The sequence below is a fragment of the Salmo salar genome, chromosome ssa10 (assembly GCF_905237065.1).
Source record: "Salmo salar chromosome ssa10, Ssal_v3.1, whole genome shotgun sequence".
Lineage (NCBI taxonomy): Eukaryota > Metazoa > Chordata > Actinopteri > Salmoniformes > Salmonidae > Salmo > Salmo salar.
Genome location: NC_059451.1, coordinates 79,207,616 through 79,232,527, shown reverse-complemented (window position 1 = coordinate 79,232,527; position 24,912 = coordinate 79,207,616). Strand labels below are relative to the sequence as shown.

At 41.9% G+C, this 24,912-nt stretch overlaps 1 protein-coding gene across 1 annotated transcript; it reads left to right on the top strand.

Annotated features, from left to right (window-relative positions):
- Positions 1 to 5,361: 5,361 nt before the first annotated feature.
- mlkl (Mixed lineage kinase domain-like protein) lies at positions 5,362 to 17,450 on the top strand. Its single transcript, NM_001140293.1, is given in 11 exon segments — positions 5,362 to 5,390; positions 7,163 to 7,612; positions 7,860 to 7,967; positions 8,253 to 8,430; positions 8,522 to 8,622; positions 8,782 to 8,917; positions 11,537 to 11,621; positions 11,734 to 11,873; positions 14,499 to 14,548; positions 14,722 to 14,862; positions 16,376 to 17,450. Coding segments are annotated over 10 exon segments (1,437 nt in total). The 5' UTR covers positions 5,362 to 5,390; positions 7,163 to 7,164; the 3' UTR covers positions 16,426 to 17,450.
- Positions 17,451 to 24,912: the final 7,462 nt, after the last annotated feature.

Below are 24,912 nucleotides of genomic sequence, written 5' to 3'. Positions count from 1 at the left end.
TATAAAACTGTAAAAATAGTGTTTTATGTACAATTGTCAACAAAATAAGATTTATTTTACTCCTATTGCAGAATGCAGTCTTTTGACAGCATGTACTAAAACACTAAAACAGATTTAATCCACACTTGCATTAGTCCCCTCGACTGGTGATTGACATTTAGGTTGTGACAACGAAAGGCAGGGAAGTTTGGTAGGGTGACCTGATTTGTAACTATGAAAATAATTTTGTCAATCAATCAATCAAATGTATTTATAAAGCCCTTCTTACATCAGCTGATGTCACAAAGTGCTGTACAGAAACCCAGCGTAAAACCCCAAACAGCAAGTAATGCAGGTGTAAAAGCACGGTGGCTAGGAAAAACTCCCTAGAAAGGCCAGAACCTAGGAAGAAACCTAGATAGGAACCAGGCTATGAGGGGTGGCCAGTCCTCTTCTGGCTGTGCCGGTTGGAGATTATAATAGAACATGGCCAAGATGTTCAAATGTTCATAGATGACCAGCAGGTTCAATTAATAATAATCACAGTGGTTGTAGAGGGTGCAACAGGTCAGCACCTCAGGAGTAAATGTCAGTTGGCTTTTCATAGCCGATCATTCAGAGTATCTGTACCGCTCCTGCTGTCTCTAGAGACTTGAAAACAGCAGGTCTGGGACAGGTAGCACGTCCGGTGAACAGGTCAGGGTTCAATAGCCGCAGGCAGAACAGTTGAAACTGGAACAGCAGCATGACCAGGTGGACTGGGGACAGCAAAGAGTCATCAGGCCAGGTAGTCCTGAGGCATGGTCCTAGGGCTCAGGTCCTCTGAGAGAAAGAAAGAAAGAAAGAAAGAAAGAAAGAAAGAAAGAAAGAAAGAAAGAAAGAAAGAAAGAAAGAAAGAGAGAGAGAGAGAAATTAGTGAGAGAATTAGAGAGAGCATACTTAAATTCACACAGGACACCAGGTAAGACAGGTGAAATATACCAGATATAACAGACTGACCCTAGCCCCCCCGACACATAGACTATTGCAGCATAAATACTGGAGGCTGAGACGGGAGGGGTCGGGAGACACTGTGGCCCCGCCCGACGATACAACCGGACAGGGCCAAACAGGCACGATATAACCCCACCCACATTGCCGAAGCACAGCCCCCACACCACGAGAGGGATATCTTCAACCACCAACTTACTATCCTGAGACAAGGCCGAGTATAGCCCACGAAGATCTCCTCATGGCACGAACACAAGGGGGGGTGCCAACCCAGACAGGAAGATCACATCAGTGACTCAACCCACTCAAGTGACGCACCCCTCCTAGGGACAGCATGGAAGAGCACCAGTAAGCCAGTGACTCAGGCCCTGTGACAGGGTTTGAGGCAGAGAATCCCAGTGGAGAGAGGGGAACCAGCGAGGCAGAGACAGCAAGGGCGGTTCGTTGCTCCAGTGCCTTTCCGTTCACCTTCACACTCCTGGGACAGACTACACTCAATCATAGGACCTACTGAAGAGATGAGTCTTCAATAAAGACTTAAAGGTCGAGACTGAGTTTACGTCTCTCACATGGATAGGCAGACCATTCCATAAAAATGGAGCTCTGTAGGAGAAAGCCCTGCCTCCAGCTGTTTGCTTAGAAATTCCAGGGACTGTAAGGAGGCCTGCGTCTTGTGACCGTAGCGTACGTGTAGGTATGTACGGCAGGACAAATCAGAAAGATAGGTAGGAGCAAGCACATGTAACGCTTTGTATGTTAGCAGTAAAACCTTGAAATCAGCCCTAGCCTTAACAGGAAACCAGTGTAGAGAGGCTAGCACTGGAGTAATATGATCACATTTTTTGGTTCTAGTCAAGATTCTAGCAGCCGTGTTTAGCACTGACTGAAGTTTATTTAGTGCTTTATCTGGGTAGCAGGAAAGTAGAGCATTGCAGTAGTCTAACCTAGAATTTACAAAAGCATAGATACATTCTTCTGCATCATTTCTGGACAGAAAGTTTCAGATTTTTTTCAATTTTATGAAGATGGAAAAAAGCTGTCCTTGAAACAGTCTTGATATGTTCGTCAAAAGAGAGATCAGGGTCCAGAGTAACGCCGAGGTCCTTCACAGTTTTATTAGAGATGACTGTATAACCATCAAGATTAATTGTCAGATTCAACAGAAGATCTCTTTGTTTCTTGGGACCTAGAACTAGCATCTCTGTTTTGTTTGAGTTTAAAAGTAGAACATTTGCTGCCATGCAGTTCCTTATGGCTGAAACACAGGCATCCAGGGACGGCAATTTTGGGGCTTCACCATGTTTCATTGAAATGTACAGCTGTGTGTCATCCGCATAGCCATGAAAGTTGACATTATGTTTCTGAATGACATCACCAAGAGGTAAAATATATAGTGAAAACTATAGTTGTCCTAAAACAGAGCCTTGAGGAACACCGAAATTTACAGTTGATTTGTCAGAGGACAAACCATCTACTAAGACAAACTGATATCTTTCCGACAGATAAGATCTAAACCAGGCCAATTTGGGTTTCCAATCTCTCCAAAAGAATGTGGTGATCGATGGTATAAAGCAGCACTAAGGTCTAGGAGCACGAGGACAGATGCAGAGCCTCGGTCTGATGCCATTAAAAGGTAATTTACCACCTTCACAAGTGCAGTCTCAGTGCTATGATGGGATCTAAAACTAGACTGAAGCGTTTCGTATACATTGTTTGTCTTTAGTATGGCAGTGAGTTGCTGCGCAACAGCTTTTTCAAAAACAATTTACAGGAATGGGAGATTCGATATAGGCCAATAGTTTTTTATATTTTCTGTGTCAAGGTTTGGCATTTTCAAGAGAGGCTTTATTACTGTCACTTTTAGTGAGTTTGCAGGATGCGCGGGGGATATGGTCACTAGTGTAACCAGGAGGTGAGGCTTCATTTAACATAGTAAATTCATCAGGCTTAAGCCATGTTTCAGTCAGGCCAATCACATCAAGATTATGATCAGTGACTAGTTCATTGACTATAACTGCCATGGAAGTGAGGGATCTAACATTAACTAGCCCTATTTTGAGATGTGAGATATCACAATTTCTTTCAACAATGGCAGGAATGGAGGTCTTTATTTCAGTGAGATTGCTAAGGCGAACACTGCCATGTTTAGTTTTGCCCAACCTAGATCGAGGCACAGATGCAGTCTCAATGGGGATAGCTGAGCTGACTACACTGACTGTGCTAGTGGCAGACTAAGCTGGCAGGCTGGCTAACAGCCTGCTGCCTGGCCTGCACCCTATTTCATTGTGGAGCTAGCGGAGTTAGAGCCCTGTCTATGTTCGTAGATAAGATGAGAGCACCCGTCCAGCTAGGATAGAGTCTGTCACTCCTCAGCAGGCCAGGCTTGGTCCTGTTTGTGGGTGAGTCCCAGAAAGAGGGCCAATTATCTACAAATTCTATCTTTCTGGAGGGGCAGAAAACAGTTTTCAACCAGTGATTGAGTTGTGAGACTCTGCTGAGAAGCTCATCACTCCCCCTAACTGGGAGGTGGCCAGAGACAATTACTCAATGCCGACACATCTTTCTAGCTGATTTACACGCTGAAGCTATGTTGCGCTTGGCAACATCTGACTGTTTCATCCTAACATCGTTGGGGCCGACATGGATAACAATATCCCTATGCTCTCTATACTCGCCAGTTTTAGCCTTAGCCAGCACCATCTTCAGATTAGCCTTAACGTCGGTAGCCCCGCCCCCTGGTAAACAGTGCATGATCGCTGGATGATTCTTTTTAAGTCTAATACTGCAGGTAATGGAGTCGCCAATGACTAGGGTTTTCAATTTTTCAGAGCTAATGGTGGGAGGCTTCGGAGTCTCAGACCCCGTAACAGGAGGAGGAGAGACCAGAGAAGGCTCGACCTCTGACTCCGACCCATTGCTTAATGGGGAGAACTGGTTGAGCTTTGTATGCGTCTCTGTGTGTGGAGTAAAGGTGGTCTAGAGTTTTTTTCCTCCGGTTGCACATGTGACATGCTGGTAGAAATGAGGTAAAAGGGATTTAAGTTTGCCTGAAATAAAGTCCCCGGCCACTAAGAGCGCCGCTTCTGGATGAGCATTTTCTTGTTTGCTTATGGCCTTATACAGCTCGTTGAGTGCGGTCTTAGGGCGAGCATCGGTTTGTGGTGGTAAATAGATGGCTATAGCTTATCATGAGGTATTCTACCTCAGGCGAGCAATACCTCAAGACTTTTTAATATTAGACATCGCACACCAGCAGTTATTGACAAATAGACACACCTACCCCATCTAGGGGTTGTGCTAGGGGGCAAGGAAATTCACATACCTTAAAGTGAGATTTTCTTTCTTCAAAAGTTGACAGCCCTGTTAAGTATATTTAAAACCAAATACTTTTAGACTTTTTCTCAAGTAGTATTTTACTGGGTGACTTTCACTTTTACTTGAGTCATTTTGTGCTAGGGTATTTTTACTTTTACTCAAGTTTGACAATTGGGTACTTTTTCCACCACTGGATATTTAGCTATCTACTTAGCCAGCAAATCACACAGCAAGCATTAAAAAACGCGTCTACCAATTATATAGCTGCTGACTGTTCAGTATCTGATTTTGAAGATATATATTCCTGGAGTGATTGAAGCACGTCGGTTGAATCGTATGGTGAAAAAGTGAAGTCTAACTGTTCTTTTGTTTTTTGATATGCAGTCTCTCCCTACTCAAGTGCTGATGGGGTATATAAACTACAGAGTCAGAGAATTTATCCCAAGACCAATGCAGTGTGATAATTGTAACGATGTTGATCATGTAGCAAGTGTTTGCAGAAGGGAGAAGCCGAGATGAAGAGTCCAAGGTAGTGGATAGGCATACACTGCAGGATGCAGGGGTTGCCTTTCACCAGCAGGATCCTGACATTTTAAAGGTTAGGAAGGTGGACTTTGTGGCATTTATAGCTATGGTAATCAATGGCACTGCCAATGTGGAGAGAAGGTCCAGGAAGATAGAAATCATAGTGATTGCGGCGGAGAGGTTCCTGGGGCTGAAAGATTTCTCAGCGAAGGAGTTACATGCAACATTGGCACAAGCTGTACCACCCTCTAAAGCCTGAGAGGGGAGATATGGAGAACTAAAAGGAAGAAGTGGGAGTTTTGTTTGCTTTGGCAATGTACTATGTTTATTAGGGTGGATTACGTATGGATTTTTTTTTTATCTCATCATTATTTTGTATTTTTTTCAAACCGTCCAGTTGGTGGTGGCAATACAACTTTTTGAGTGTAGTTTGCCATAAAACCCACAGAAGAAAAATAAGAAGCTCTTCTGTGAGCGGTAGGGGTGTAGGAGGAGGTCCATAGAAACCTGTGCATTCTAAGGGTGCGATCTCCTTTCGGTTTCAGATGTCAGAGTCACAGCACCAACAACAGTCTCTCAAGGTATTTTCCATTTCAAACGTACAATAGGTTTTAGGTTGAGAACATTAACAAATGCTTGTTTTGTGTGATTTGTCTTATAGCCTACTTCCTGCTTTTGAGAACAATGCCTTTTGCTCAAACCATTCATCAAAAGTTCTCACTAGCGTGTCTGTCTCCTCTGAAAGGCGAGAACTTCTGGTTGTCATTGATAGATGCTGGCAAGTGTGAAACATTTCATACTACAACCAATCGACAGATGTGACTCATACTAGTGATATGGGGGCTCTATAGCCCATTCAATAGACGGTAAATATATACCGTCTATTCACGAAGCTGTCTGCCGCCTGAGGGAAATTCCCCCGACGCTGCACAGATGCTCTGTCTTAACGTCTGTACGCCTCGCTTGCAATCCACCCAAAAACTATATTTTTGTATTTGTTTCTTTAGTCCGTTGTTGACTTGACAGTCCCAAAATGTTTAGCTTGTCAGCAATCAAGTTTTCAAGATATGTAACTTTCAAAATACAGAAATCATCCCTGTATGATCACCTGTGTGTAACTGAAAAATACTGTCAGCTGCAACTGTGTTAAAACAGTTTACAGTAAGTGTATATTTAGCTTTTGTGAAATTATTTTTGATGTGATATGGAGGTAAAGTAGTTCGCAGAGATTGAGCTGAGAACCCAATACGGGAAAGCTGTAAACCCCCTTGGGTTCTCGAGAGCAAGGCAGTCTGTTGAAATTAGCTGCTTACGAATTATTTCCTTGTCAGCACTTGTTATTCAGTTGCCTCCTAGAGGCAATAGAAAAACAGTTTAGGTTGTAGAATTATACAGTTCTGTGATTTTGGAATGGCTAAGACAGATGCTATTGCTTTGAATGATCCTAAGCAGGGGTTGCCAGCCAACACAAAGGGGTAGCTACATCATATCCATGCCATCACCAGCAATTTTCTTCATTGAATACCCATTGAAAGTGCATTGTAGTCCAGGACTTGGCTTAACCTGGGTCTGGGAAATCAGACCTTATTGTTTGTCATAACTGCTGCTGTTCATTTGTCATTGATTGCTCAACTGAACATTACTTAAAAATCAAGGCCAAATGAAATAAACTTCCCTCAGCTATCACAAGAACTTAAAAACTGCACATTAGTCTCACATCGGATGTGTTTCAGGGATAAGCAAGTTTCCCTTCCTCTACCAGACTAATGTTCGAAAGACATTAACTGACATTACTCAGTGCCAAAGTAGCTATGGAAATAAGAAGTTAAGGTTAAAAATGACCAGAAAACCTGATGTACCCATTTCAGATTATATTATTTATGTAATTAGGTGGTAACAATGCCTTCCCTGCGCACACACACACACAATCGGCACATATAATGTCTAGCTGAAGTGAGAGAGACGTCCCCAGAACTTGTATGACTGTATTTTTTTATTTGTTGTATATAATTAGGCAAGTCAGTTAAGAACAAATTCTTATTTACGATGACGGCCTACCAAAAGGCCTCCTCAAACACATAAGGAGGCCTTATTTATTTTAAATATAAATATAGGACAAACACACATGACAAGAGACAACAACACTACATAAAGAGAGATGTAAGACAACATAGCAAGGCAGCAACACATGACAACACAGCGTTCAACATGAATTATTGAACTAGTTTGGTGCTGTCAACAACATGGTCAGTTCGACAGGTTAGTGTACTGCTATGGTTGATAGACTTTCTCAGAGCTATGGTTTGGGAAAACCTTGTCTAATGCATTTCCTAATCCACTCTTTTCCCTCCAGCCATGGACATCATAGATCCCATCTTGGGCATAGCGGAGAAGCTTTACTCTCTATGTGGGGAAGTGAAAGCCAATAAGAAGCGCTGTCAGCGTTTGGCCCAGCGCATAAAAGCCTTGGAAGAGCTGGTGAGAGAAGTCAAGGTGAAGGGACTGGGGCAAAAGCCTTCCCTTGTGAAGAATGTCCTATGTGAGCTCAAACTCACCCTGGAAAATGCCCAGGACGTGGTTAAGAAATACGCCTGCGCCAGCTACCTGGAGCGCATCCTGAAGGCCTACGACCAGGGAGATGATTTTGGGAGTTTAAATGAGCGTCTGAATGATGCGGCTCAGGGGCTGTCGCTAGCCCTGCAGGTGGATCAGAGTGACAAGCTAGTTCAGGAGGCTCGAGAGACAACACGATGGAGAGAGGATGAGGCTGACAGGAAGAGTGATCACCTGGAGCTGCAGAAATGTGAGACAGCTCTACCATGCCGTTTCAGTGCAAGGTCATAATCAAATGGCCTCTCTGTATGAGCAGGTAGGGAAAGCTCCAGTTGTTGATCCTGCTGACTACGCCAAATTTGTGTGTGTGTGTGTGTGTGTGTGTGTGTGTGTGTGTGTGTGTGTGTGTGTGTGTGTGTGTGTGTGTGTGTGTGTGTGTGTGTGTGTGTGTGTGTGTGTGTGTGTGTGTGTGTGTGTGTTACTGTTATGTCCCACAGTGCTACGGTCTCTGGCAGAGGACACAAAGCAAAGTGTGGACACAGTGCACGAGAAAGTGGACTCCACCGAAAAAGATGTGAAAGACATCAAAGCCATGTTGGAAACCTGTAAGTAAGCCTCTATAGATTGTCATTACAAACTGTACTTGTAACTGTTGCTGTTTCTAATTTCTTACTGATTTCAACCTGCGCCTGATGATAAAGGAGACTGTGAGTATGTCCTATCAGCACAGTTTTGCATCCTACATCAGGCCAGCATCCCATGGTCTCTCCGTCCACACTGTATTTTGCGTGACGATGTGCTGTGATGCCTTCAGTTCTCTGTGTTATTGGTTTGATGTGCCTATGTGACTTGCCATCTCAGTGACTTTGTTGTGTGTTTCCCATTGACAGTAATGAAGCCCAGTATTTTTCATGAAGACATCAGAGAGATCAAGCCAGAGGAGCTGATCTACGATGTGCCCAAAGAGCCCTTCATCAAAAATGACAACTTTGAAATATTCAAAGGAGAGTACAACAAATTCACAGTGGCCATCAAAAGATACGCCTACTCAAGGAGCACAAGCCTGAGGTATATAGCATACAAGACTTCTCAGAGTTCTTGTAATATCAGCTTCGGTGCTAAACATATTTGTTTAATGGGTTATGTTTGTCCCACACAGTCAGGTGAGAAGCATCTTTAAAAAGGAAGTGGAGACTATGAAACGCTTTGAGTCACCAAACATCCTGCGAATGTTTGGGATCTGTGTCCAGGAAGAGAACGGTGAGTAAGCGTCTGTATTTGTTTTACAGTATGTGTAGTAATTGCTGAAGAAATATAGGACAGGATCAAATCACCATGTGATTGCAGTATATTTCAAAATGTGATGATGTGCCCTTGTTGCATTTAATAATGATCTTCTCTACCCTTGTTGTCCTATAGGACCCAATCCAAACTTCCTCATTGTCATGGAGTTTTGTGAGAAGGGCAGTCTGAGAGAGGTTCTGGATTCCCAAAGGAAGCTACCCTGGGACAGAAAGGCTCGCATGAGTCTGGGTGCAGCACGGGGCCTCTACAGGTAGCAGGTTGATGTTTATTGTCATGAGTCTGGATGCAGCACAGGGCCTCTACAGGTAGCAGGTTGATGTTTATTGTCATGAGTCTGGATGCAGCACAGGGCCTCTACAGGTAACAGGTTGATGTTTATTGTCATGAGTCTGGATGCAGCACAGGGTCTCTACAGGTAACAGGTTGATGTTTATTGTCATGAGTCTGGATGCAGCACAGGGTCTCTACAGGTAACAGGTTGATGTTTATTGTCATGAGTCTGGATGCAGCACAGGGTCTCTACAGGTAACAGGTTGATGTTTATTGTCATGAGTCTGGATGCAGCACAGGGTCTCTACAGGTAACAGGTTGATGTTTATTGTCATGAGTCTGGATGCAGCACAGGGCTTCTACAGGTAGAAGGTTGATGTTTATTGTCATGAATCTTGACCTGAAGGCAGTAATGATGGGCTAGATGTGCAAGCTGCTTTTTGGTCTTGATTGAAGGTATTTTTTTTAGGCATTAGGTTTAGTAGTGTGGTTAAGGTTAGGTTTAAAATCTGATTTAATGTCTTTGTGGCTGTTCCAGCTAGTGACCACTGCAGAGCTGCCTCCAGGGCAAAATTCATGACAATAAATGCCAACCTACCTACATTTGTACAGTACCACTATAGAAATGTGTGCCCACACACATGAAACCAGACAGTACACCTATTACACATGACATGATGCACGGAGCACCATCTCTATCATATCTTTGCCATAAATGTGTTATATTGATACAATTTTAACTAAGGAATCGGTCTATCATACATTTTTTATTTAGTTGAATAAGTCTTTCTCTTTCGCTTGCTCGCTCTCTTTCTTTCATTCATATACACTACCGGTCAAAAGTTTTAGAAAACCTTCTCATTCATGAGTTTCTTTATTTTTACTATTTTCTACATTGTAGAATATTAGTGAAGACATCAAAACTATTAAATAACACACATGGATTCATGTAGTAACCAAAAAAGTGTTAAACAAATAAAAATACATTTTAGATTCTTCAAAGTAGCCACCCTTTGCCTTGATGAAAACTTTGCACACTCTTGGCATTCTCTCAACCAGCTTCACCTGGAATGCTTTTCCAACGGTCTTGAAGGAGTTCCCACATATGCTGAGCACTTAGTGGCTGCTTTTCCTTCACTCTGCTGTCCGACTCATCCCAAATCATCTTAATTGGGTTGAGGTTGGGGGATTGTTGGAGGCCAGGTCATCTGATGCAGCACGCCATCACTCTCCTTCTTGGTAAAATAGCCCTTACACAGCCTGGGGGTGTGTTGCGTCATTGTCCTGTTGAAAAACAAATGATAGTCCCACTAAGCCCAAACCAGATGGGATGGTGTATCGCTGCAGAATGCTGTGGTAGCCATGCTGGTTAAGTGTACCTTGAATTCTAAATAAATCACAGACCGTGTCACCAGCAAAGCACCCCCACACCATGACACCACGTCCTCCATGCTTTATGGGGGAAATTCACATGCGTAGATCATCCGTTTACCCACACCGCGTCTCACAAAGACACGGCAATTTGAACCAAAAATACAACATTTGGACTCATCAGACCAAAGGACAGATTTCCACCGGTCTAATACCCATTGCTGTGTTTCTTGGCTCAAGCAAGTCTGTTCTTATTGGTGTCCTTTTAGTAGTGGTTTCTTTGCAGCAATTTGACCATGAAGGCCTGATTCACACGGTCTCCTCTGAACAGTTGAGATGTTTGTTACTTGAACTCTGTGAAGCAGTTATTTGGGCTGCAATTTCTGAGGCTGGTAACTAATGAACTTATCTTCTACAGCAGAGGTAACTGTGGGTCTTCCATTCCTGTGGCGGTTCTCATGAGAGCCAGTTTCATCATTGCGCTTGATGGTTTTTGCGACTGCACTTGAAGAATCTTTCAAAGTTCTTGAAATGTTCCGTATTGACTGACCTTCATGTCTTAAAGTAATGATAGACTGTCATTTCTCTTTGCTTATTTGATCTGTTCCTGCTATAATATGGACTTGGTCTTTTACCAAATAGGGCTATCTTCTGTATACCACCCTACCTTGTCGCAACACATCTGATTGGCTCAAATGCATTAAGAAGGAAAGAGTTTCCACAAATGAACTTTTAATAAAGCAAACCTGTTAATTGAAATGCATTCCAGATGACTACCTAATGAAGCTGGTTGAGAGAATGCAAAGTGTTTTCTTTTTACTATTTTCTACATTGTAGAATAATAGTGAAGACATCAAAACTATGAAATAACACATATGTTATCATGTAGTAACCAAAAAAGGGTTAAACAAATCAAACATTTTATATATGAGGTTCTTCAAGGTAGCGACTCTTTGCCTTGATGACAGCTTTGCACGCTCTTGGCATTCTCTCAACCCGCTTCATGAGGAATGCTTTTCCGTTGGAAACTATTCATGCAGCTTATGATTCAACCACTTAAACTTCTATCCACCAGTACTATACAGTATGCTGTGGCGTTTCATCTTCTCTAAAATAGTGGGTACATTGTATCAGTGTTCTGCGCCTCTCTCACAAAAGTTCACATAAAAGAAAGTGTATCCTAATCACTTTGAGCTGTCATGACTAGTGAATCCCTCTCTAATTGTAGATTGCACCAGTCAGAGGAGAAGTTTAAAGTGCATGGATGCATCAACAGCAGCATGTTCCTGGTAGATGCTGGGTACAGAGTGAAGGTATGAGGTTCAATGCAGTCCTGTACACATCCATGTGTGTTTGACACTACAAAGTGATAGGTTAAGTACTCTATCTGGATGTAATTTTCTGTCCTTTGTTGTACATGGTTAGCTGGGAGGTTTTGAGCTGGCCAAAACTGAGACGTCATTGAAGAGGACTAAGGATAGCAGTAGAAGCTCTTTCTACTACAGCTCCCCTCAGCAGCTTGAGAGTATTAATCATAAATACAACAAGGAATGTGAGATGTACAGGTCAGCTTCAAGTCAAAATACTACACTCTCAACCATTGAACCATGAATATAAAATCACAAACTCATTATAGTACCGTTTAGAAAGTATTCACATCCCTTGACTTTTTCCACATGTTGTCGTGTTACAGAATTTAAAATGGATTAAATTGAGATTTTGTGTCACTGGCATGCGCACAATACCCCGTAATGTCAAAGTGGAATTGTGTTAGAAATGTATCAAAGCTGAAATGTCTTGAGTCAATAAGTATTCAACCCCTTTGTTATGGCAAACCTAAAGTTCAGGAGTAAAAATTTGCTTTACTAGTCACTTAAAAAGTTACATGGACTCGATCTGTGTGCAATGATTGTGTTTAACATGACTAATGACTACCTCATCTCTGTGCTCCACATATACAATTATCTGTAAAGTCCCTCAGTCGAGCAGTGAATTTCAAACACTGATTCAACGACAAAGACCAGGGAGGTTTTTCAATGCCTCGCAAAGAAAGGCATCTATTGGTAGAAGGGTAAAAAATGAAACAGAATATCTCTTTGAGCATGGTGAAGTTATTAATTACACTTTGGATGGTGTAAGGGGTGCGTAACTGGTGGCAGGGTAAGTCAAACGCAGGAGAGCAGAACTTGGTGAATAGCCGGAGCAGTTTAATATCTAAAACTAACGGCATACAAAACAACAAACACATGGGAATAAAACCCGTTGCGCAGCAGTAACGCACAGCACGAGTACTTACAAAATAAACAATTCCCGACAAGGACATGAGGGAAAATATACAACATGTAATTAGGGAATTGAAACCAGATGTGTGTGAAAAAACAAGACAAAACAAATAGAACATGAAAAATGGATTGGCGATAGCTAGAAGACCGTTGACCGCCGAACACCGCCCGAACAAGGAGAGGAACCGACTTCGGGCAGTAGTCGTGACACAAAGATACAGGTGTCCTTCCTAATTCCGTTGCGAAGGGGAAGAAAACCGCAAAGGGATTTCATCACGAGGCCAATGTTAACTTTAAAACAGTTGCAGAGCTTAGTGACTGTGATTGGAGAGAACTGAGGCTGGATCAACAACATTGTAGTTACTTCACAATACTAAACTAAATGACAGAGTAAAAAGAAGGAAGCCTGTATAGAATCCAAATATTCCAAAACATGCATCCTGTATGCAATAAGGCACTAAAGTAAAGAATGTGACAAAGAAATGAACTTTATATCCTGAATACAAAATGTTATGTTTGGGGGCAAATCCAACAAAACACATCACTGAGTACCACTCCATATTTGCAAGCATGTTATGGGCAGCGGTTGGAACCAAAATCATTTTCCAATCGTTTTGTTCTGAACAGAACCATTATTTGTGTTACGTTACTGTTCCGACCAGAAAAATGAAGTTATGAATTTATTTACATTTTTACATTTAGCTCGACATTAAATTACTAAACCAATCAGTGCAGATAGAGCAGCTTAAGGTGAATGCACCAATTTGTAAGTCGCTCTGGATAAGGGCGTCTGCTAAATGACGTAAATGTACTATGGAGCGGGTAAGCAATTTAATCTGCATAGTAAAGTTGTTGAGAGCAAATTGTATTTTGCTGTAACATCATGGTTTAATCATAATAAAAGAAACACACACACTGACATTTTGTAGGAAGCTTGCCTGGAGCGTAAAATAACATTATTAACTGGTTCCCATGCTTTTAAAATAATGGTTCTGTTCCGGAACTGTCTAGATCACTTTAGTTTCAGGCTCTGTTCCTCAGTTATTTTTTGGTTCTGTTTCCTGAACTGGTTCCAACCCTTGGTTATGGGTATGCTTGTCATCAGCAAGGACTAGGGAGTAAAAAAAAAAGACTAGAGCTAAGCATAGGCAAAATCCTACACTCTTAGGAAAAAAAATTGCTATCTAGAACCAAAAAGGGTTCTTCCTGGACCCCAAAAATGGTTATCCTATGGGGACAGCTGAAAAACCCTTTATGGAACCTTTTTTTTTAAAAGTTTTTTTTATAAGAGTGTAGAGGAAAACCTGCTTTCTTTCCAACAGACACTCGGAGACAAATTCACCTTTCAGCTGGACAATAACCTAAAACTCAAGGCAAAATTAACACTGGAGTTGCTTACTATGACGACATTGAATGTTCCTGAGTGGCCTAGTTACAATTTTGACTTACATCGCCTTAAATCTATGGCAAGACTTTAAAATGTCGTTCTAGCAATGATCAAGAACCAACTTGACAGAGCTTGAAGAACTTTTCAGATAATGTGCAAATATTGTACAATTCAGGTGTGCAAATCTCTTAGACTTACCCAGAAAGACTCACAGCTGTAATCACTGCCAGAGGAGATTCTAACATTGACTCAGGGGTCTGAATACTTATGTTAATGAACTAAAAACATGTTTTCACTTTGTCATAATGGGGTATTGTGTGTAGTTTGAGCGAAATAATATATTTAATCAATTTTGAATTCGAGCTGTAACTTATTCCACATTGTGCTAAGGGGTATGAACACTTTCTGAAGGCAACGCAATTTTTTTTATGTTGAAATGGTCTCTGTTGTTCTAATGTAGGCCCCTCAGGTCTCAGTCTACTGCAATTTCCCTCTGTTTAAAAGTGTTGTGTTCTTTGCAGTTTTGGCATTGTCCTTTGGGAGATTGCAACCCGCGAGATTCCCTTCAGAGGTGTGTCAATTAGCGACAATGCTGTGTGTAACAAACACTATAAGCAATATCAATGACACTGTATATCTGAAAATAGCATGCTTGGGTTTTCTTTCCCTCCTAAGCATATGCTTGCTCTGTCATATTTAGAAATGTATCATTACATTTCTGTTTTCTCTTGTACTTCTGATCAGACTGCTCACACAACGATGTGTATCAGAAGGTGTGTAAAGACAAATATACTGAACCTCTTCCTAAAGACTGCCCTAAACAGTTGGGGGAACTGATCAACGACTGCCGCTCCTATGACAGCTTCCAAAGGCCAACGGCAGGAGGTAATACCTTCAACACACACAACTAATAGGCCTAGACATAAAGTGCCCTCCTTAATTATTGGAACAGTGATGCAGTCTTTCTTCTTTACTCCCGGGTGTTGGATTCTAGCTTGAAATATACTTATTCATGTTACCAGACTAGAACTTATTGATTACTGTACATGTGTAAGGAATGTATATGTTGGGGTCAATGGAGGATGGATAAGAACTAAGTCTATGGAAAGTTACGGCCTTTGACGAGGGAGTGCAGAAAGTTTACATTCTGTCAACATGTTATTATTAAATCTCATGGCTCCTAAGGATTGAGGGGAAGGCAACAGTCAGGTTTAAGTCACTGATAAAGTAGGACAGTCGAGGATTAGGGAGACGCAAAGAATTCGGTCCGAGGTCAAGTCAGATGAAGTGAGAAGGAACAGTCCTGTCTCACACCCACATACTTCCACACTCAAAGGCAGGGCCAGGACTACACCAGTGAGAGGAACCAATTAAGTTCCTGATTAGCAACCGAGATGTATTGGCTGTCTAGATGTGCAAGGAGTTGACTCCGCCTAGTAGGAAGGTATAAATATATATGCTTGTGTAGACATGTCTTTGCAAGCTATATGACCCAGTGGGTGAATAAACTTAATTTTAGCTTTTTCTAATCGTCTGAGTTTTTACTCTGTTCAGAACCTAACGGGTTAAAGTGCAGACTGTCTGCTTTAATTTGAGGGTATTCATCCATATTAGGTGAACCCCCCCCATTTTTTAGGGCACCAAAAGTATTGGGACAAATTCACTTGCTGTATGTGTATTGATGTAGTAAAAAGTTAAGTATTTGGTCCCATATTCCTAGCATGCAATGACTGCATGAAGCTTGTGACTCTACACATTTGTTGGATGCGTTTGCTGTTTGTTTTGGTTGTGTTTCAGATTATTTTGTACTCAATAGAAATGAATGGTAAATAATGCATTGTCATTTTGAGTCCCTTTTTATTGTACATAAGAATAGAATGTTTCTGAACACTTCTACATTGTGGATGCTACCATGATCATGAATTTATCGTGAATAATGGTGAGTGAGAAAGTTAGACGCACAAATATACCAACTTGATTGATGTATTCACTGCATGCTATGAATATGGAACCAAATACTTAACATTTTACTACTTTAATACAAGTGAATTTGTCTCAATACTTTTGGTGCCCTGAAATGGGGGTACTATGGACAAAAAGTGCTGTAATTTCTAAACAGTTTGCCTGATATTGATGAAAATACCATCAAATTAAAGCTGACAGTCTGTAAATCCAAACTGTTGGAGTATAGAGCCAAAAGAAGAGACAATGCTTCACTGTCCCAATCATTACAGAGGGCACTGTATAATCTACTGTAGGCCTAGATACAATTTCATCTGTCCATGTTGATTCCTATTTGTCCTCAGTTATCCAGTTCTTATTTCCATCCTTATAATCATCATTAAGAGGTTATCATACCTAGGACAGATTGAGTAATCAAGTTTTTTCTGTTCCACAGTGTTAGTGGACAAGCTCCGCAAAGTGGTTGAGCAGCTAGAGGAGGACTAACAAACAGAGGTTTCCATCCCCAGAGTACTCCCCCGAAAAGAGGACAAGCAAGACCGGTTATCAACCCCAGGTCAAAGGAAGACCAATTTACTGTCTCATTCTTTATGGGATTTAAAATAACTTCTGGATCGGTGTCCCATCCATGGGACGGTTGAGCTAATGTAGGCTAATGCGATTAGCATGAGGTTGTAAGTAACAAGACAATTTCCCAGGACATAGACATATCTGATATTGTCAGAAAGCATAAATTCTTGTTAATCTAACTGCACTGGCCGATTTACAGTAGCTATTACAGTGAAAGAATACCATGCTATTGTTTGAGGCGAGTGCACAATTTTGAACATGAAAAGTTATTAATAAACAAATTTGGCACATTTCGGCACTCTTGATACTTAATTTTGAACAGAAACGCAATGATTCATTGGCTCAGTCTGAAACTTTGTACATGCACTGCTACATACAAAATCTAAATTGCACGTGATGGCCTTTCTCTTGCATTTCAAAGATGATAGTACAAAAACATACAAAACTTTTTCTTCGTATTATCTTTTACCAGATCTAATGTGTTATTCTCCTACATTCCTTTCACATTTCCACAAACTTAAGTGTTGCCTTTGAAATGGTATCAAGAATATGCATATCCTTGCTTCAGTGCCTGAGCTACAGGCAGTTAGATTTGGGTATGTCATTTTAGGTGAAAATTCACTTGGAAAACCAAGAAAAAAACAGCAATAGTACTGTTTGTCCATTTTGAGACGCTATAGTCAGTATAAACTTCTGTCACCTCTACTGGCGCTCGACGTCGCCAGTTTACTAACCACCAGTCCTGGCAACCCATCTTTACACACACCAGGCAAACCTCATTACGCACACCTGCATCTCATCAGTCACACCTGGACTTCATTACTCACCCTTTTTATATAGTAATCTTCTGTTAATAGTCGTCAGGTAGTATTGTTTATGTTTCCATGTCAGGTGCTTCTCTTGTTTTGTATTGTTCATTATTATTAAACTCATTAACTGCACGTGTTTCCTGACTCCTTGCGCGTAATAGTCAGAATTAATCTAAGATGACTCAAGAAATCTGTCATTAATTTTGATGTTTTTGCTGAGGAGGTCTTAGTCACGCAATTTTACATCTAACTAATATGTTTGGTGCAGTATTTTTCAATGAAAAGATTAGCAAGAAAATGAGTCGTCTCTCGTTGAATGACAAAGTTGACTAATCACCGATGAAGGGGCGTAGACTTTGGCTTGCCTCCAGAAGAAATCTTGTGTTCCCGAACAACTGGGGGAAAAAAACTCACCGAAGTCCAAAACGAACAAAAAACATCACAAAATGTTATCATAACATCACAATATGTAATCATAATATATGCAAGAACACTTCCGGCTGGGAAGCATGCAGAATACTTTACCAGGGTCGACATCATTGGCTACTACATGAGAAGCACCGCTGAGCTTCGCAGCTATAATAATGTGGTGGGTGCTTATATTTGTCCAGTGTTTTTTTTGCATATCCCATTATCCCAAACTCCAATGGCGACCCTGGAGTTTTACTTTAGTGCCTTATTGCAAACAGGATGTATGTTTTGGAAGACTTTTATTCTTCACTCTGTCAATTTGGTTAGTATTGTGGAGTAACTACAATGATGTTGATCCATCCTCCATTATCTCCTATCACAGACATTAAACTCTAACTGTTTTAAAATCACCATTGGCCTCATGGTGAAATCCCTGAGCGGTTTCCTTCCTCTCTGGCAACTGAGTTAGGAAGGACGCCTGTATCTTTGTAGTAACTGGGTGTATTGATACACCACTAAAGTATAATTAATAACTTCACCATGCTCAAAGAGATATTTAATGTATGTTTTTTTTTTTTACCCATCTACCAACAGGTGCCCTTCTTTGCGAGGCATTGGAAAACCTCCCTGGTCTTTGGTTGAATCGTTTTGAAATTCACTGCTCAACTGAGGGACCTTACAGATAATTGTGTGTGGGGTACAGAGATGAGGTAGACATTCAAAATTCATGTTAAACAAATTATTATGTGACTTGTTAAACAGATCTTTACTCCTGAACTTATTTAGACTTGCTATAAGAAAGGAGTTGAATACTTATTGACTCGACATTTCAGCTTTTCATTTTTGAATAACATAATTCCACTTTGACATCATGGGGTATCGTGTGTAGGCCAGTGATGACAAACATCTCCGTCTAATCCATTTTAAAATCAGGCTGTAACACAACAAATTGTGGAAAAGGTCAAGGGGTGTGAATACTTTCTGAAGGCACTGTACATTCTCTCTGAGACACACTTGGAGAGGAGTTACGGCCAGGGTATGCCATTCAACTGCGACCATGGAGCAATTAGGGTTAAGTGCCTTGCTCAAGGGCACATCAACAGATGTTTCACCTTGTCAGCTCAAGGGTTTGAACTAGCAACCTTTTGGTTACTTGCCCAACATTATAATTGCTAGGTTACCTGCCACCAATATCTATATCTGAGGCTTAGCCTCATTGCGAACCAGGTTTCTGTGATAACAATGGGAATTTGGAGGTGTGGCAACGCAATACTAGCTGAGTCTCCGAGCCACACACCAGATCAAATACTCTCTTGCCCTGTGATACTCCAGGGTTACTCAAGATAGCTTGCTGGAGAGAGGAGGTGGGTTGAGACTATTGGGTTATTAGTTGTTATTAGAGGATGATGGCACTGTACTGTATGACTGGAAATCAAGAGGGGAAGGGGTATGTATCTTCAGCAAATGGTGTGCTGACTAGTGCAGTGGAAGTCTTGACCCATCAATACCCATTTTGAAATACCTGATGGTCAAATGTCGACCCTTCTACCTCCCGAGAGAGTTTTCATCTGTTATCGTGACTGCTGGCACTTAACTGTATGAGGCTATAAACAAGCAGGAAACCATGCACCCGGAGGCAGCTTTCCTTGTTGCCAGTGATTTCAATTCCAAGTAGAAGCCTATTACACGGGCTGCGACACGTAATGACTAATTTCCATCAACACGTCTCCTTCACCACTAGGGGCGATAAAGTCCTAAGCCCCTGTTACTCTACCCACAAGCAAGCATACAAGGCCTTCTCTCGTCCCGCTTCTGCAAATCATATCATATCTATACTCCTGCTTCCTGTCTAAAAGCAGAAGCTCAAACAGGAAGTATCCGTGACTGGCTCCGTTGAGAAATGGTCCTCCGTATCGGAGGCTATGCTACAAGACTGCTTTTCTAGCACTGACTGGAATATGTTCCGGGACTCCGCCGATAGCATCGATGAGCTAACCACCTCCGTCACCAGCTTCATTAGGAAATGCATCGGCGACGTTGTCCCCACAGTGCAGGTTTGCTGCTTCCCCAATCAAAAGCCCTGGATTAACACTGAGGTTGGCGCTAAACTAAATTGCAGGGCTACCGCAAACAGGACTATCGCCGCCAACCCCGAGGATATGGCTGAGGACACAAACAAGTACAAGGAGTTCCGCTACGACCTCTGCGGAGCCATCAAACAAGGAAAAGGACAATATAGGAACAAAGTGGAAGCCTATTACACGGGCTGCGACGCAAGTGACAGGGGCTACAATCCATTATGGATTACAAAGGAAGATCCAGTCGTGATCTGCCCAACGATGCCCCTCTACCAGATGAACTCAATGCTTTTTATGTATGCTTTGACAAAAACAATACCGAGCCGTGCACAAGGGCAACCGTTAACCCAGGGGACTGGGTGATCTTGCCCTCCGAGGCCGACGTGAGTAAGGTTTTTAACCTTTTCACTTGTGAGTTCCAAATATCTCTAATGGTCGCCCCAGCGTAAGTTGTGATTGTTACTCAATAGGACAGTTAACCGCGCTGCCCTCCAACCAAGGCACGCTGCCTGTTAGCCTATAGATAGTTATGTTTCAACTTGTTAGAAAATAATTTGAAATTGACAAGTTTTATTTTCTAACAGTTTGAATTGAGGTGTGTTCCGCTTCCACGTGAATTCACATAAAAGTTGCCCATTTAACTTTTTTGGAAAATGTATGTTTGAGGCTTTACTGAGCCAGACAAACTTTTCTCTTCAGTGAGAACCCAAACACTTCCCCAGTGTTTCCCAGATCCAGTATGCAGGCATTTGCACATCTCCAATCAGAACAGAACTTACAAACTTTTCCGCACTCGCGCATTTTCCGTCTAGCGCCCGCATTGCCTTCTTTATAGTTTTTTAATAATATTAACTTTGGACGTGTGCATTCCTATCAAAGTAAGTGCCTTATTATGTTATCATTAGTTTCTGTATATCATGGTGTCGTCTTTACTGTAGCAACCCGTATGTACAGTATGTACGGAGGATAATGTATTTACTGTATTTTATTCATGTTTTCAAGTACTGGTAACCAATCATACATTCAGATAATGAGCTAATGCTAAGCTAAATGCCAGCTATGTGTGGCACCATGTTTGTTCACATCATACAATTCATTCATGTTGTCACATAAACGTCTGTCAGACCAAAGATGTTATAACAAAACGAGGTGAAGGGATGGTTCACTTGACTGACTTAGATTGTAACTATTGTTACTCTGGGTTGCCAGTTCAGAAAGTACATTTTTTTATTGATTTATTGATAAATCCCCCATCATAGTAATATTTCCTGCATCATATCCCCCCACAATACCTTTCCCCACTTCTACCCCCCCAGGGACCCACCCCTAAAATGGTTTCTCCAAATCTGGCAACCCTGTTGAGCTTTGCGCTACAGTTAGGCTAGGCAGTAGGCTTGCATTTGGGGTGATTGGTCAACTGTAAATTACTTGTCAAGTCGTGTGCTCCGGTTCATGTATACACTGTTTGAAGGTGGTCATACTATGGATAATTTAGCTATTTGATTTGTAATTTCTGGTATCCCTTTAGGTATAAAAAAATATATTAAAAATGATTTGATAAAATATTGATTTTGGCCTTTACTACTAAAGCCCACAAAAAAACATTAATAACACATTCATAAATGGCAAAAAGGACAGTCAAAAAATAAATCTAAATCTAGGAGATATAAAAAAAACTCAAATTGTTTTTATATATTTTTTGTGTATATGTATGTATGTATGTATGTATGTATGTGTGTGTGTGTGTGTGTGTGTGTGTGTATATATATACACACAAAGTTGAAGTCGGAAGTTTACATACACTTAGGTTGGAGTCAATTAAACTTGTTTTTCAACCACTTCACAAATTTAGTTTTTGCAAGTCGGTTAGGACATCTACTTTGCATCACACAAGTAATTTTTCCAACAATTGTTAAGACCGATTATTTCACTTCACAGTATCACAATTCCAGTGGGTCAGAAGTTTACATACACTAAGTTGACTGTGCCTTTAAACAGCTTGGAAAATTCCAGAAAATGATGTCATGGCTTTAGAAGCTTCTGATAGGCTAATTGACATCATTCGAGTTAATTGGAGGTGTACCTGTGGATGTATTTCAAGGCCTACCTTCAAACTCAGTGCCTCTTTGCTTGACATCATGGGAAAATCAAAAGAAATTAGCCAGACCTCAGAAAAAAAATTGTAGACCTCCACAAGTCTGGTTCATCCTTGCGAGCAATTACCACCTTTCTATCTGCACAAATAGTAGTACGCAAGTATAAACACCATGGGACCACGCAGCCGTTATACCGCTCAGGAAGGAGACGCGTTCTGTCTCCTAGAGAGTACTTTGGTGCGAAAAGTGCAAATCAATCCCAGAACAACAGCAAAGGACCTTGTGAAGATGCTGGAGGAAACAGGTACAAAAGTATCTATATCCACAGTAAAACAAGTCCTATATCGACATACCCTGAAAGGCCGCTCAGCATGGAAGAAGCCTCTGCTCCAAAACCGCCAAAAAAGCCAGACTACGGTTTGTAACTGAACATGGCGACAAAGATTGTACTTTTTGGAGAAATGTTCTCTGGTCAGATGAAACAAAAATAGAACTGGTTGGTCATGATGACCATCGTTGTGTTTGGAGGAAAAAGGGGGAGGCTTGCAAGCTGAAAATCACCATCTCAACCGTGAAGCATGGGGGTGGCAGCATCATGTTGTGGGGGTACCTTACTGCAGGAGGGACTGGTGCACTTCACAAAATAGATGGCATCATGAGGAAGCTAAATTATGTGGCTATATTGAAGCAACATCTCAAGACATCAGTCCGAAGTTAAAGATTGGTCGCAAATATGTGTTACAACTGGACAATGACCCCAAGCATACTTCCAAAATTTGTGAGCTGAACTGAAAAAGTGTGTGCGAGCGTGGAGGCCTACAAACCTGACTCCGTTACACCAGCTCTGTCAGGAGGAACGGGCCAAAATCCATCCATCTTATTGTGGGAAGCTTGTGGAAGGCTACCCGAAACGTTTGACCCAAGTTAAACAATTTAAAGGCAATGCTACCAAATACTAATTGAGTGTATGTAAACTTCTGACCCACGGAGAATGTGATGAAAGAAATAAAAGCTGAAATAAATCATTCTCTCTGCTATTATTCTGACATTTCATATTCTTAAAATAAATTGGTGATCCTAACTGACCTAAAATTGAATTTTTACGAGGATTAAATGTCAGGAATTGTGAAAAACGGAGTTTAAATGTATTTGGCTAAGGTGTATGTAAACCTCTGACTTCAACTGTGTGTGTGTGTGTGTGTGTGTGTGTGTGTGTGTGTGTGTGTGTGTGTGTGTGTGTGTGTGTGTGTGTGTGTGTGTGTGTGTGTATACGCTGCTCAAAAAAATAAAGGGAACACTTAAACAACACAATGTAACTCCAAGTCAATCACACTTCTGTGAAATCAAACTGTCCACTTAGGAAGCAACACTGATTGACAATACATTTCACATGCTGATGTGCAAATGGAATAGACAACAGGTGGAAATGATAGGCAATTAGCAAGACACCCCCAATAAAGTAGTGGTTCTGCAGGTGGTAACCACAGACCACTTCTCAGTTCCTATGCTTCCTGGCTGATGTTTTGGTCACTTTTGAATGCTGGCGGTGCTTTCACTCTAGTGGTTGCATGAGACGGAGTCTACAACCCACACAAGTGGCTCAGGTAGTGCAGCTCATCCAGGATGGCACATCAATGCGAGCTGTGGCAAGAAGGTTTGCTGTGTCTGTCAGCGTAGTGTCCAGAGCATGGAGGCGCTACCAGGAGACAGGCCAGTACATCAGGAGACGTGGAGGAGGCCGTAGGAGGGCAACAACCCAGCAGCAGGACCGCTACCTCCGCCTTTGTGCAAGGAGGAGCAGGAGAAGCACTGCCAGAGCCCTGCAAAATGACCTCCAGCAGGCCACAAATGTGCATGTGTCTGCTCAAACGGTCAGAAACAGACTCCATGAGGGTGGTATAAGGGCCCGACGTCCACAGGTGGGGGTAGTGCTTACAGCCCAACACCGTGCAGGACGTTTGGCATTTGCCAGAGAACACCAAGATTGGCAAATTCGCCACTGGCGCCCTGTGCTCTTCACAGATGAAAGCAGGTTCACACTGAGCACATGTGACAGACGTGACAGAGTCTGGAGACGCCGTGGAGAACGTTCTGCTGCCTGCAACATCCTCCAGCATGACCGGTTTGGCGGTGGGTCAGTCATGGTGTAGGGTGGCATTTCTTTGGGGGGACGCTCAGCCCTCCATGTGCTCGCCAGAGGTAGCCTGACTGCCATTAGGTACCGAGATGAGATCCTCAGACCCCTTGTGAGACCATATGCTGGTGCGGTTGGCCCTGGGTTCCTCCTAATGCAAGACAATGCTTGACCTCGTGGCTGGAGTGTGTCAGCAGTTCCTGGGACATCATGTCCATCTGGGACATCATGTCTCACTCCATCCACCAACGCCACGTTGCACCACAGACTGCCCAGGAGTTGGCGGATGCTTTAATCAAGGTCTGGGAGGACATCCCTCAGGAGACCATCCGCCACCTCATCAGGAGCATGCCCAGGCATTGTAGGGAGGTCATACAGGCACGTGGAGGCCACACACACTACTGAGCCTCATTTTGACTTGTTTTAAGGACATTACATCAAAGTTGGATCAGCCTGTAGTGTGGTTTTCCACTTTAATTTTGAGTGTGACTCCAAATCCAGACCTCCATGGGTTGATAAATTGGATTTCCATTGATTATTTTTGTGTGATTCTGTTGTCAGCACATTCAACTATGTAAAGAAAAAAGTATTTAATAAGATTATTTCTTTCATTCAGATCTAGGATGTGTTGATTAAGTGTTCCCTTTATTTTTTTGAGCAGTATATATATATGTACATGTGTGTGTGTGTGTATATATATATATATATATATATATATATATATATATATATATCAGACCTCAGGATAAGACCCCGATGCAGACAGTTTGAAATAACAAATGTTTATTTACAAAACGGGGCAGGCAAACGACAGGTCAAGGGCAGGCAGAGGTCAGTAATCCAGGGCAGAGTCCGTAAGGTACAGAACGGCAGGC